At 42.1% G+C, this 12,282-nt stretch overlaps 2 protein-coding genes across 5 annotated transcripts in view; one reads left to right on the top strand and one right to left on the bottom strand.

Annotated features, from left to right (window-relative positions):
- ZDHHC14 (zinc finger DHHC-type containing 14) overlaps positions 1 to 10,425 on the bottom strand; it is a 97,511-nt gene extending 87,086 nt beyond the window's left edge. For 3 of the 4 annotated variants that reach the window (XM_027688976.1, XM_027688985.1, XM_027689004.1), the window contains exon 1: positions 9,094 to 10,424. In XM_027688976.1, coding sequence (XP_027544777.1) covers positions 9,094 to 9,344 — 251 coding nt within the window. In that variant the 5' untranslated portion in view covers positions 9,345 to 10,424. Of the gene's footprint in view, positions 1 to 9,093 lie in introns of all 4 variants that reach the window. The other variant, XM_027688994.1, reaches the window with a different exon arrangement.
- On the top strand, positions 10,267 to 11,168 carry LOC113967699 (proline-rich protein 2-like). Its single transcript, XM_027683518.1, has 2 exons — positions 10,267 to 10,550; positions 10,649 to 11,168. The coding sequence occupies exons 1-2, from the start codon at positions 10,267 to 10,269 to the stop codon at positions 11,166 to 11,168; spliced, it is 804 nt and encodes a 267-aa protein (XP_027539319.1).
- The last annotated feature ends 1,114 nt before the right edge of the window (positions 11,169 to 12,282 follow it).

Here is a 12,282-nt window from a genome sequence, read left to right as displayed (position 1 = left end):
TTGAATGATAAAAGTATCTTAAAAATGGTATTTTTTTTCCCCATGTAGAAGCACTATGAGTTTCAGGTCTAAGGAAACCACACTCACAAGAAGTAAGTTTATTACAGAGTTGCAATGCTGATTAGAGAGAAGTCACTGCTATTCTAGCTTTTACTTTTCTTCTTAGTGCTTTTAACTGCTCTGCATAGTTCCAAATTAGGAACAATTATAACTCTTTCACATACTAACTGAATATTAGAAAACCCTTTTTGTCAATAAAAGTGCTTACTAAGGAACATACATAGATGTGCCATGAAAATCCTCACCATGTGCACAAACAAGCATGCCAGCAAAATTTAAGTACAGGTTGGTCTGACACACTTCTCTGCCCTGAATCATGGCATTCGTAACCAGTGGGATATCTCACAAGTGTAATGGACAAGCAAGACCAGGACTGCAATTTTCTGGTCAGCTCAAAACATATAGACAGCTCAAAAAAAGAGAGTACGCAAAATTTATCACAATCAGAAAAATTTTGTATTGGTATTCCTTTTAAAGCGGGAGGGAGAGGGGAAGCTTCCAATCCCTGATAATGTTTTAAATCTACATTCATAATTTGAAGTAATATACTGAGTGTTTATGCTAAAATACTAACAAATTCTAGTATATCTGTTCCTTGCTCTTAAGAACTGCTATATTTATCACATGTACAAGAAACGTATTCTAACCCCAAATTTATTTAATATATTCACTCAATGCAGCCAATGTAAAAATGTTGTCTTGCACTTAAACTATAACATGAAATTCACACCCTCAGAAATTATGTACATCAACTTCTGAGTTCAGGTTCTCAGTTTTCAATTTGATTCTCAGTTTTCTATTTAATCTGCTTAGTAATTTTTATTTTTTTTAAATAAGAATAAAATTCAAAGAAGCAGCTGAACTGACTGCATATTCACCACAACAAATGCATGCTGCCAGTATTTATTGCAATAAGCAACTTAAGGGGACAGCAGGAGTGGGATAACAAAACAAAACCAGCTGTGATCTCATTAGCCAAGCTCATTATATAAGACCTAATTAGCCACCATTCCACAATAATGTGAATAAACCCTATGGACACTGATGAAAAGGGGGTACAGGTGCTGAATAATCATATAGCACTGCAGCACACTGCCAACTTAGCAGGTGAAGTTCTAGAACATATTTGGGTAAGAGCTCCACTAATGCACACTGTAGAAAGCCCATGGTCAGGCTTTGCAAATGCAAAGCCCCCTTTGCTTACTAACTGCAGTATGAACAGGAGTTCAAATATGAACATGTAAAACAGGGCAGGGGCCAGGGCGTGTGTTACATGAAACAAAGTTCAAAACACTTCAGTCTCCTTCCATAAACATGTTTTATGTTAGTATTATTTAATACTTCTGCAACGTGAGAAATATGAACAGAATTTTATTTTGGGTTATTACACATAGGCTTCATCTTGATTTCTCAGTTTGTCTCCTCCTTTAATTTATAAAAAGTTTAACCACTCCCATATTAAGTTCTTAAAAAAAAAAAAGACCTCTAATTATATACTTCAGGCGATTTTTTCCCCCCTTTTTCCATCAGTTTTGTCACATGAAAGATGAACAGCACTGTCGTGTACAAATATTTACTGGCAGCCTGGACCTCAAGTCAGCTACAGCCTCACCTAGAAGAATCACCAATCAGGATAACAAACTTCCTACATAAAGTTGTTTAACTTTTTAAGCAATTTTTCAAAATGTTTCAGTATTTTAAGCCAGTGTTGCGGGTTTTTTGTGGGTTTTTTTGGACTAGGATTTTGAAACAACAATGCAGCTTAGAAAGTTCTCAGCTTTCTCCTCTTCTGCAATAATTTTCACTTCTCATTACTAGGTCATGTTTGAATGTTATAGCCAACAGTTTGATGCTGCACTAGAATGGAGAGACCATTTCCATTAGAAACTTACTTGTTAAAAGTGAATTTATATATTTAATATCCAGCTCAAATTTCAGCATTTCAATTTCTACTGAATCTACAAATAAGCCCAGACGCTTTTTAATAAAATATTTTTTCTTGAAAAAAAATAAAAATTAAGAGAACAGTTTGGTTCAAGTTCTGCACAGACTAATATTTTCTCTTTTCCTTCAAAGGAAGATAATTTCTCAGTTATCCAGATCCACTGATATACTTTGTTTTGTATGAAATGCCATTTACAAAATAATAATGGAGCACAGCTACGACAGAAAATAAATCATGTAGCAAAAAAGGTATTTTTTGCATAATTAGTCCAATTTTAAACATAAGTGAAAACAATACTTTACATGAACCTATACGTATAATATGACTCCTGAGAAACTAACTTGAGAAAACACCTGAAAAAGACCATCTTTCCTCTAAACACTGTACAAAAATTTCCGCAGGGTTTACATGAGAAGACTTCCAGTGATGGCCACATGACAATGCCAGTCTTTCAAGAAGAACTTATACAAATTTCAATAGTGTAAATCTATTTAATATGACTCTCCCTACACCAGTCTCCAGAAGATACATTTTATACCTTTGGCACACATCCATTCAAATAAAGGGACAACAGTATCTACTCAGGGAAGAACAAAATAAAACAGGCATACTATGAAGATTATATCAGCAATAGAAAGCTCAAACTTTTGAGTGATAAATTAAGATAGATTTTATCAAACAACTGTTACAAAATTACAAGTCTAGCCTCACATTCTAGAGACTCAAGCCGTACAAAAGTATCATCCATTAGCATTTGTAAATATTTGAAGATATTTATATAGGTAAGAACAACTAAATTATTGAAATTACCTTTTTTCCCCAGTCTGAAAGGGATATCAAATATTCCAGGCAACAATTTACACCTATCTGCAATTATGATGAGCCTGAAAACCACCCCCCAGCCAACTGTGATGGAATTTCCCCTCTTTCTGCAATGGGTCAGGGTGACATCAGGCAAAGACCATCACAAGTGTTCACATTTCATTCTCAAGATGCACATGTGTTGATGGTCCAAAGCTACAGCTACACACTGATTTTCCCAAGGTCCTAAAAGGACATGGCATCCCTTCTTACACCACTGTAGTCCCTATTTTCATTGCCCTGCACCTCCGCAAAGAAAACATGAAAATATAAGTAAAACAAGAACAAAAACTATGTTCAAAACTTCTCTCCTCAATGAAACAGTAGATAAAGACCATCAACTAAGCTGAATACAAAAAAAAAAATTCCCAACCAACAAAAAAACCTCAAACACCCTCAGAAAGAAGGAAAAAAAGCTGTTTAACATTTATTTTGGAAAAGCAGTTAGTGTTACAAAACCATAAAAAGTTTCTGTGGTTTCAGGGGAACTAAAGAAGATATAACTTCTAAAGCTTGAGAGGTTATTCTTCTGTTACCCTCACAGAATTTTATCCTGAAAAATGAAGCATTTATCATTATCCATTTCCACATAAATAGACCTAGCCTTGAAAAGTAGAGATGCATGACCTCATATCAAATGCTGGTCATTTTTAGATGAAAGAATTTCAATTTATGTAATATAATTAATTCAAAGTAGGTTTACAAGTTTAAACTGATATACCTGCTCAGTGAGGTACTACTTTAAGGTCTGGTAGTACAAAACCAGGGAGAAACTTCAGCAGACATAGTTGCACAGATCACCAGGAAACTTAAAAGACTAAGCAAACTCTTTTGTGACCAAGGAAAGAAAAGTCCCTTGTCAAGGAAAAAAGTGTTAGATATACTTTGTATGCGAGAGGTATTTGACTCTGATAGATAACATTTTCAGGGCAATTAAGTGCAAAGAATAAACACCACCTGGTTTGAATGCATGTCATCCCTTCAAAATCTGTCACATCATTTGGTATAACCATATAAATTCAATACAAAAAGTGAACCCATAAGATTAGACTTAACCTGTTCCATGTCTTTTTCGCTTACTTATCAGGGATGCGTAATATGGCAAAATGAGAAACAGAAATATTGCTCCAGTTCAGTTTTGATGACAGGGTTTTTTAAAAAACCACTTACTCAACACTGCATTCACCTATGTCACTATGCACAATTAGGCAGCTACTGCCTTCCAAGTAAAAAAGCATGCAGTCCTCTTACTGAAAAATAATTTTAATTTATATACCATGATTTTTGCTTTAAAATCCATTTTGACAACTTCAGTGGGAAATGCCCTGTGAGTTTATAGCAGCCTTTAACAGCTGAAGTCAGATTGGTAGCACTTCCTTCTAAGGAACTCTTAGTTTAAGGACATTGCAATCAAAAGACACAAGTAACCTACTTGACTTAAGAGCAGAGGAAGAAAGATAAAGAAGGTTATTACGTGAAGACCATTCTACCTACTTGGAATACAAACCTCACACTAAGAATCCAGCTCTTGCAAGAGCAGAAAACACTTGCCATAAGATGATGATGATTATTGATACCACAGTGAAAATGCTCAGCTTACTGACATCAGTGTTTACACATAGAGGTTTGTCACAGTGAGCAGCAAGTTACACCACTTTGCCATAGAAGTTCAGTATTGAACAATCAACATGGCATCAGAGTGTGACTCATCAATGTCCTCCACTCACACTGGTTTTCAAAGTGGGAGGCATGGAGCAGGTTGCCAGCAACTGCAAGAGTGGATAGAAATCAATGGCTTGTATACACATAGACACATAAACAGTCTCAGTTTAAATAATTTTCCAGCATCCATCTTGTGCAAAGACAATGGAATTACACAAATGCTCACAAAAAAAAAAAATAATCAAGGGTTAATTAGCTCAAAACAAACAAACTAAAAAACCTTCCAGTTTGTTGAATCAGTGCAAGCCTCAAATGGTATCAGAAGTGATAGGGCTCTGACTCATGTTTACAGAGAAAAAAGCTGCACTGCTTCAGCCCTTCCAGCTTCCTACCATCTGCTTCAACCTTCTCCCAGAGCCACTCACCCTGCAAATGAGTTGACAGAAGAAAACATGACTGTGCCTGAGTCAATTCAGTTCAGCTGGTACCTTCACTTAAAACCACATTTTATGGGAAGTTTATTTTGCCTGCCTGAACTAAAGCAGCTCAGGTGCAGACATGTTCCCTCCTGCTACCTGCCCAGTAAGGTCCAAGAGGGAAGGGAGCTGGCACACAGGGGCTACTCACAGTAGCAACATACCCAAACTTGTCTTCCTCCGCTCTGGAACTCATGAACTTGTGCATCCACCCAAGATTTGCCATTTAACAATATGCCCATTTAAAAAATCCTACTGTGTTAAATGTCATTCACCCTCCATTTTGCTTTCCTGTAACCTGCAAAATCAATACCCCAAATGACCACAGGTATAAAGGATTCTTTTCTGAGTATGTATACCTAGCTGAATAAGTGCAGTAAGTATGAAGTGAGTCCTGCCTCCATTGCACAAATAAGGGACTTTACATATATGTAAATACAGTGGCTAAACTGGCTAGGTACAGCAGCAGATCTGCCCTTCAGTTACAGATGCTATCTTTGCTGTGGGGAAAGGAATTTGTTTTCTGAGCTTTTCATGCAGCTATCTTGATAAGTGAGCACTGAATACTTTAGAAAAATATGCATGTGTGTGTAATAGGGGAAGGCAAAGGAAAAAAAGAAAATGAAACACAACACCAAATTTACAAGAAAAAAAAAAGAACAGCTAAATACCACATGGTTAGAGTTAGGAAAAAGTTTCAAGGTAAAATAACATACTGAAATTTTAAAGACAAATTCAGTAATTTGTTGTGTCTCAACTTGAGCAATTTAAAACAGGCATAATTTTTAAGGACAACTCAAGCACAGCATCCCCCTTAGGACCCAAAAGTGCTTGCAATCACTCATGTTACATTTAACAGACAAGTTGCAGAAATAAAACTGCTTGTTATTTGCATTCTTTTCCTTTGGAAGGGGAGGGAGACAGGAATTATAAATATTTTACCTGCTTGAAAGCTCATGGTTTGTTGCTTTTCTTTTAAGCAAATCCTAGCTTATCTCTTTGAAAATTAAAAAGAACAGTGAAATGATAAAAGGAAGAAGTGGTGATGTACTTGGAGTATACAAGAGATAAAAGTCGACAGAGAGAAAGGAATAAAACCTATTGAAAGCAGGAGCTGGAAAAAGTAGGCAGAAAAAAGCACAGAAGCACTAATATGAAGAAACAAAGATTACAAAGGCACAGCTCAATGCCAAAAGCTATCCAGGTCAAAAGGTGTGACATATGTTTGCTTTTGGAAACCTAAGATTTGTTGATTTGGAGAAATTTATTTCTCCCCTGAAGAGTATTCCAAAGTACATGAGATAAAGCTCTGGATGAATGGATGTCAAGAGTAAAATAAAAGGAACGGAGGGGAAAATCACGTTGGAGAAACAAATGAAGTCAAAGGATAAGGGACAACTGTTTATGTTAGCATGATGTTTTCAAGGAATTAGCTCTCCAGGAATAATCTCTTTCCTATTTCCCCTCTTCACTGTGTGCAACCAGGGAATGACCTGGACCATGAGTACCTATTTTCCAGTTTCCAAAACCAAAAGGAACAAAACAATTTATTTCAATTAAAAAAAAAAAAGACCAAAGAATTCCAAGAACATACAGGGTATCTTCCTCTTCAATGACAGTTGGACCTTATAGTTCAGACACATAAGGCACATGCCCGTTTCAAAACCACTTTGTTCCACGTGGACACAAAGAACCGAAAGACATTTCTGCCTTATTCAATAAACAGCTGGTTAATGAGAAGCATCGCAACCAAATAAACCAATAATGGCAATGACACTTAACAACTCAGGATGTTATCAACTGATCAATAAATAGCAACTTCACAGCACTAGGAATAATGCAATTAGAAACTGCTTCAAAGTAACACTCTTTAACAAAAACTCCCCACTTTTTCTAACATTGACAATCTTCTGCAGTTGCAACATCACTAACATACTGAACACCGTTCTCTTAGTCTTTAGGTTTGGGTTTTAATTAGCCTTCAGAGGATGAGTAATAATTTTTCAATGCGAGTGCTTTCTAAAGACCAAAATCTATCTTATAATTATAAAAATAGAATACCATTGCCACCCTCTACTTTGATTTTCCTTAAAAGGAGAGTGCAAGTGATACAAGAATGACTCAAGATCAGTACATAGGAGAATTTCTACAGTTATATTATATAAAGCCCAAGATTCTTCCCTGCTTCAAGACTGCCAGTTAGAATAAGCACCAACTATATATGAAAATGCTGTAGCTTGACTAAAAATGTTGTCAATCACATATGGTTACACTGCAAATAATCTCAAAGACCTGACAGAAGTTGCAGAATTCAACTCTGGTAGAGCACGTAACTCACAGTAGTAATGAAATCAGAAGGTGATGAACAGCCAGCCGCTCAGCCTGCTTTAGCAGTTCTGAATCATGCAGCTGCAGAGAAAATGTCTCTCTGAAGGATCAAAAAGTGTTAAAACATACAAATAAACTGTAAATAGTGGTTTGATAAATCAGTTCTACAATCATGACCATAAAACATTACAGTTTCGATCCTACATTTACACTTGCGTTCAAAGGCTGTTCTGAAGATGACGAGTCTGCACACATGCAAGTGTCAGCCCACATAGAAAAGCTTTACAAAACTAGGCAAACAGAATACAGTAGCACCCAGTCCTGATGCAATACTGTCAGGTTACACCTTTAATACCCGTTCAAAACCAGGAAAGTAAACACTCTTGCACTGTAGATACCATAACTGTGTTATTTCAACTACTCACATGATATTCAAGCTTCATAATGTCTGCAGAAGATTTACAATTAATACATCCCTCTAAAGTAATCTGAAGCCCACAAATGACAACTCATCTGCTGAGCTCACATATGCATTTAGCCCCTGGTTACCTGCTGAGCATTTATACCTTCTTTACTGCTACCAGTGTTGTTAAGATGATCTGCATTTAACAGGTACAATTTTGGGGTTGTTAACGTCACTATCTTCTTGCTTGAAGACACCAAGTAATGAACGACCTTTGTTTTTCAACTGTATCACTTAGCAAAGCAAACGTAATTCCTGTAGGCAGCACTGAACCTATGAGTTATAAATAATAGCTCCTATTCCAGAAAAAAAGTAATGTGAAGATTTTTTCCCTGCCACAAATCAAACTACCATAATTTAAAACAGGTAAAGCAACACTAACCCTTTAAGAATAATTCAATTATTGTTATATAAAGTGTTTTAGAAGTATAAACATCTTTGTACTTGGTGCTTAAATAAAAATAAGTAAATAAAAGTCAAACTGTATTGCTCATATCAAATGCCTAATTCTTTATTGCCCTACATAGTTAATTTAACCACTCCAACATATGTGCAAAAATCAGTATATCTGATTTGCTGTCACTGTATGTTCACTTTACATAGATGAAAAGGACTCTTGAAAATTCAGAGCAACAGAGAAAAAAGCCCTAGAAGGACAACACAAGCTCGCTTAAAAAAAATACAAACCAAACCAAAGCAAACATAGCTTAAACTAAGACCAAACTCATATACAAGCTATCATCACAAACAGAAACTAATGCTGTTACCTAGTGGTGGAACGCTAGGTACATGCAAAATTGTACGGCTCTTTACTTTTTTCTCCTCACTTGGAACTTTCATCTACAAGCTATTAAACGATGTCAAGAGAACAAAAACAGGCCTAATTAATAAACTAATGAAAGATACCTTTTTTCTTGCATTCAGTTCTGCGACAAAAGGTCAGTATTTTTGCACCTGCCAGTTTTGATTCTCAGAGTAATTAACACATAAGAAGCTACATCATTTCCTGGATATCCCAAACCTGTTGTTTTACACTCCTCAGGCAACATCAGCAAGAGCTTTTATACCTTCAACGTTAATCCTCAACATTAGTTTTTCACAGAGTATGATAACCCAAACTGTATCATGCACTCCTCAGCATCTTATCAGATCTCATTTTCAATTATACAAACCTGTATTAGGTGAATTCAGTCAGCATTCTCCATAACACCTAATTAAAAATGTTTATTTTGCTTTCAGTCAGAAAATAAATAACTAGAGGAGGAGAAGGAAGATATGAAGACTTTAACATCACTTACTCAAATGCAAAGAAGAGTCCACTGGTGACCAAGATGAGAACAAGAGTCAGGTAGAAAACTCCAGTCTGTCGAGCCATCATGATCCTCCCATTGCAGAAGAATTTGTTTCTTCCAGGAAAAACCTCCCATTTTCTCTTGGGAACTGATTTCTTTTTCTTATGGGGAGACTCCATGGGAGACGAAGAACTGTGTGTGCTGATCTGACTGTATTCACAGTCTTTCATGGGCCCACTACCACCTCCAGGAGTCATCAAGAAAGAGTAAAATGTGGGGAGAACCCCACCAAAAATATATACAATATATATATGTGCAAATATTCTTGTGACCAAGACAGCCCTCTCCACGAGCCCCAGTTAATAAAAAATGCAAATAAAATGATGAAAAGTCTGCTACCAGACTAGCAATAGGTGTATCATGCAAACACCAGTTAACTCTTCAGAAACCAAAGCTGTCATATCAGAAACGCTTGAGAGGGATCCTTCCTTCCTCCACCAGTTACAAAACAACCATGTAGGACAATCCTTTTCAAAACAACTTATCACAAAACAAAACAAAGAGGAAAAAAAGCAATTATAAAGCAATTAGGCTCCAAAAAAATTAGTCTTTTTTTTTCCAAGTTTATTTTCAAATGGGAGGATTTTTTTATCCTTCCCACGCACACCCTGAGAGCTCTCTCCGAGGGTCAGAAGGTTGGTCAAGGCAAGGTTTAGCAATCGAGTCTATCATTCATAGAGATCTCTTATAATCCTCCTTTGCGCAGCAGATTTCACTGCTAAAAATGACCATTCCTAAGACGTTCCCTCGAGAGATACGCGTAACAAATCATTAAGGAGGAGAAGACAAAAAAAAAAAAAAAACAAAACAAAAAAAACCCACTCAAGTAAGGAACCAGGCTGCAACTCCAGCTCCGAGGAACACTTCAAGCTCTCCTCCTCCTGAAGCCGCAGTCCAGCGGGAAGCGGCCGCCTCTCCGCGCAGACCCGGGGGCGCAGGGCTCCCCTGTCACTACTCCATAGAAAGGGATTCTCCCGAGCCCGCGGCAGCCCGGGGCAGGGCCAGTCGCCGACGGACACCAGCGCCTCGGCAGCAGGTCCTCCTCATCCTCCCTCCCCGCCGCCGCCGCGCTGCTCAATCCGCGCCTCCCCCTACACAACAGGTCCCCGCCGCCGCCTCATGCTGCCCAGCGCCTCGGCCCCGCGGCAGGGAGGTTGGGAGACAGGGGACAGGGAGGCTTCGCCGCCAGTGGGAGATCTCCGCCAAGACTTCTCGCTCCCCGCACCATCCTCCCCGCCCGGCTCAGCGCCGCCGCGGGCCCTCGCACCCCGCCCCGCCGCAGGCTCTCGCCCACGGCCCGCGGCGGTGCTGGGCCCCCCCCCACATCCCGCCCCCTCCCCCGGCGCCCAGGAGCGGCTCCCGCCGGCGTCCCTGGCTCCGCTAGGCTTTGGCCCCGCAGCGAGGTGAGAAAAACGCCCGGCCTCCCCCTCCGCAAACCAGAGAGCGGCGACTTTCTCTCCACCTTTCTTTAGGAGCCTCTATCCAGGTTTCCCCCCAGCAGCCAGACCCAGAAGCAGCAGCTGCCACCACCTCTTCATTTTCAGGGGGAGGCGGTAACCACCGCAGCGCCGGCCGCCCGCCCGCGGGAGGAGCCGGTGAGGGACGGGACCACACAGGCGCGCACCCTCCGCCGCCCCCGCCGGCCGCTCGGTCACTCAGTCGCTTCCCGGCGAAAGGGTAGCAGGTCCCCGGCAACAGCCGACCCGGCCCGGCCCCCTCTCCCCGGCCACTGGAGCGCGGCGACAGCGCTAACTTCTCCCCATCGCCGCCCCCCCAGGCAGCCGCCCGCCGGGCAGCGGGTGCCCGCGCTGGAGCTCCGCTTCTGCCGCCGCCTCCCGCTCAGCCCTCGCCGCCCCCAACCCCACACTCCGCCGAGCCGCAAGCGGCGTGTGCCGCCAGCCGTGGGCGGCGACGGCCCGATCCTGCCCCGCTTTCGCTGCCGAGGGCAGGCGACTCTCGCAGCCGAGTCCCGCGGGCGACCGCTGGGCACGGAGAGGCCCCACCCACGCGGCCCGACCTAGCGGGACCAGCCCCCGCCCCGTGCGGGCTCAGACACGGCACTCAGGAGCACACCCCTCTACCCGCCGGGACTTGTAGTTTTGCTCAGTTGTAGTTTCGCAGCCGGAGGCGGGACGGCGTCGAGCGGGACTACAAGCCCCAGCAGGCTTTGCGAGCCGTCCCGGTGGGGGGGCGGGGCGAGGCCGCCCCGCCAGCTGTCGGAGGGTGGTTCCTCCGTCCGGGCCGGCCGTGCCCCGGGCCCCGAACGGCCCCGCACGCCCCGGGCAGCCACGCTTGCACCTCCGCCCTCCTCCACCCTCCCCCGCGACCGAGGGTCATGTCCGGGCTTGTGTTTCAGTCAGGCCGGAGGGCCGGGGCTGGAACCCGCCGCTCCCGCGTGCTCCGGGTCCCCTGCGTAGCCAGAGGTCGTTCCCGTCCCGCCCGCCCGAAGTGCGCGCTTGCACCGCTGCTGGGCCAGCAGGCGGCTGTCCCCGCTGTCGCTCGTGAATGCCAGTGTTTCACTGCTCCATGGGTGCCATTCACATGCTCCATTATGCTATTCTGCTGGAAGACCAAGGCTCGGCCAACGACGCTGACATGTTTGTACAGACCCTCGCTCTCTCCTGACTTCACGTCCCAGAAGGTACTGCTCATCCCAGAAAGGGACGAGCCATGAAGGAAAAGCCTTTCCATAAATGCAATCTTGCACCAAGCCCTTCTCACACTAGCGCTGGTGGCAGGAGTGCCTGCAGAAAGGCCAGGGAGGCTTCCCACAGCTAAGGCAGAACCAGTCTCAAAGTTGCTTGATGTTGTTTCTGCGTGGTATGTTCTTCATGTGCATCCAAAGAAGAGCTATGAAGCTGGTGAAGGGTCTGGAGCATAAGTCTTAGGAGCAGCTGAGGAAGCTGGGAGTGTTTAGCCTGGAGAAAAGGAGGCTTAGGGAAGACCTTATCACTCCCTACAACTACCTGTAAGGAGGGTGTAGCCAGGTAGAGGTTGGTCTGTTCTCCTAAATAACAAGCAATAGAACAAAGGAAATGTCTTGAAGTTGTGCTAGGGAAGCTTTAGATTGCATATTAGGAAAAATTTCTTCACTGAAAGGGTAGTCAAGTGCTGGAACAGGCTGCCCAGGAAAGT

This window comes from Neopelma chrysocephalum, unplaced genomic scaffold, assembly GCF_003984885.1.
Source record: "Neopelma chrysocephalum unplaced genomic scaffold, ASM398488v2 Primary Assembly neopelma1_23, whole genome shotgun sequence".
In the NCBI taxonomy this organism is placed as follows: domain Eukaryota; kingdom Metazoa; phylum Chordata; class Aves; order Passeriformes; family Pipridae; genus Neopelma; species Neopelma chrysocephalum.
The sequence above is the reverse complement of the archived record's forward strand: the minus strand, read 5'-3'. Positions and strand labels throughout refer to the sequence as shown.

Excerpts from the sequence above, each read along its gene's own strand:
- LOC113967699 (XM_027683518.1), top strand. The coding sequence starts at position 10,267 with ATGCTGCCCAGCGCCTCGGCCCCGCGGCAGGGAGGTTGGGAGACAGGG. Across the intron at positions 10,551-10,648 it reads GGCTTTGGCCCCGCAGCGAG|CCAGACCCAGAAGCAGCAGC; the intron begins GTGAGAAAAACG and ends TCCCCCCAGCAG.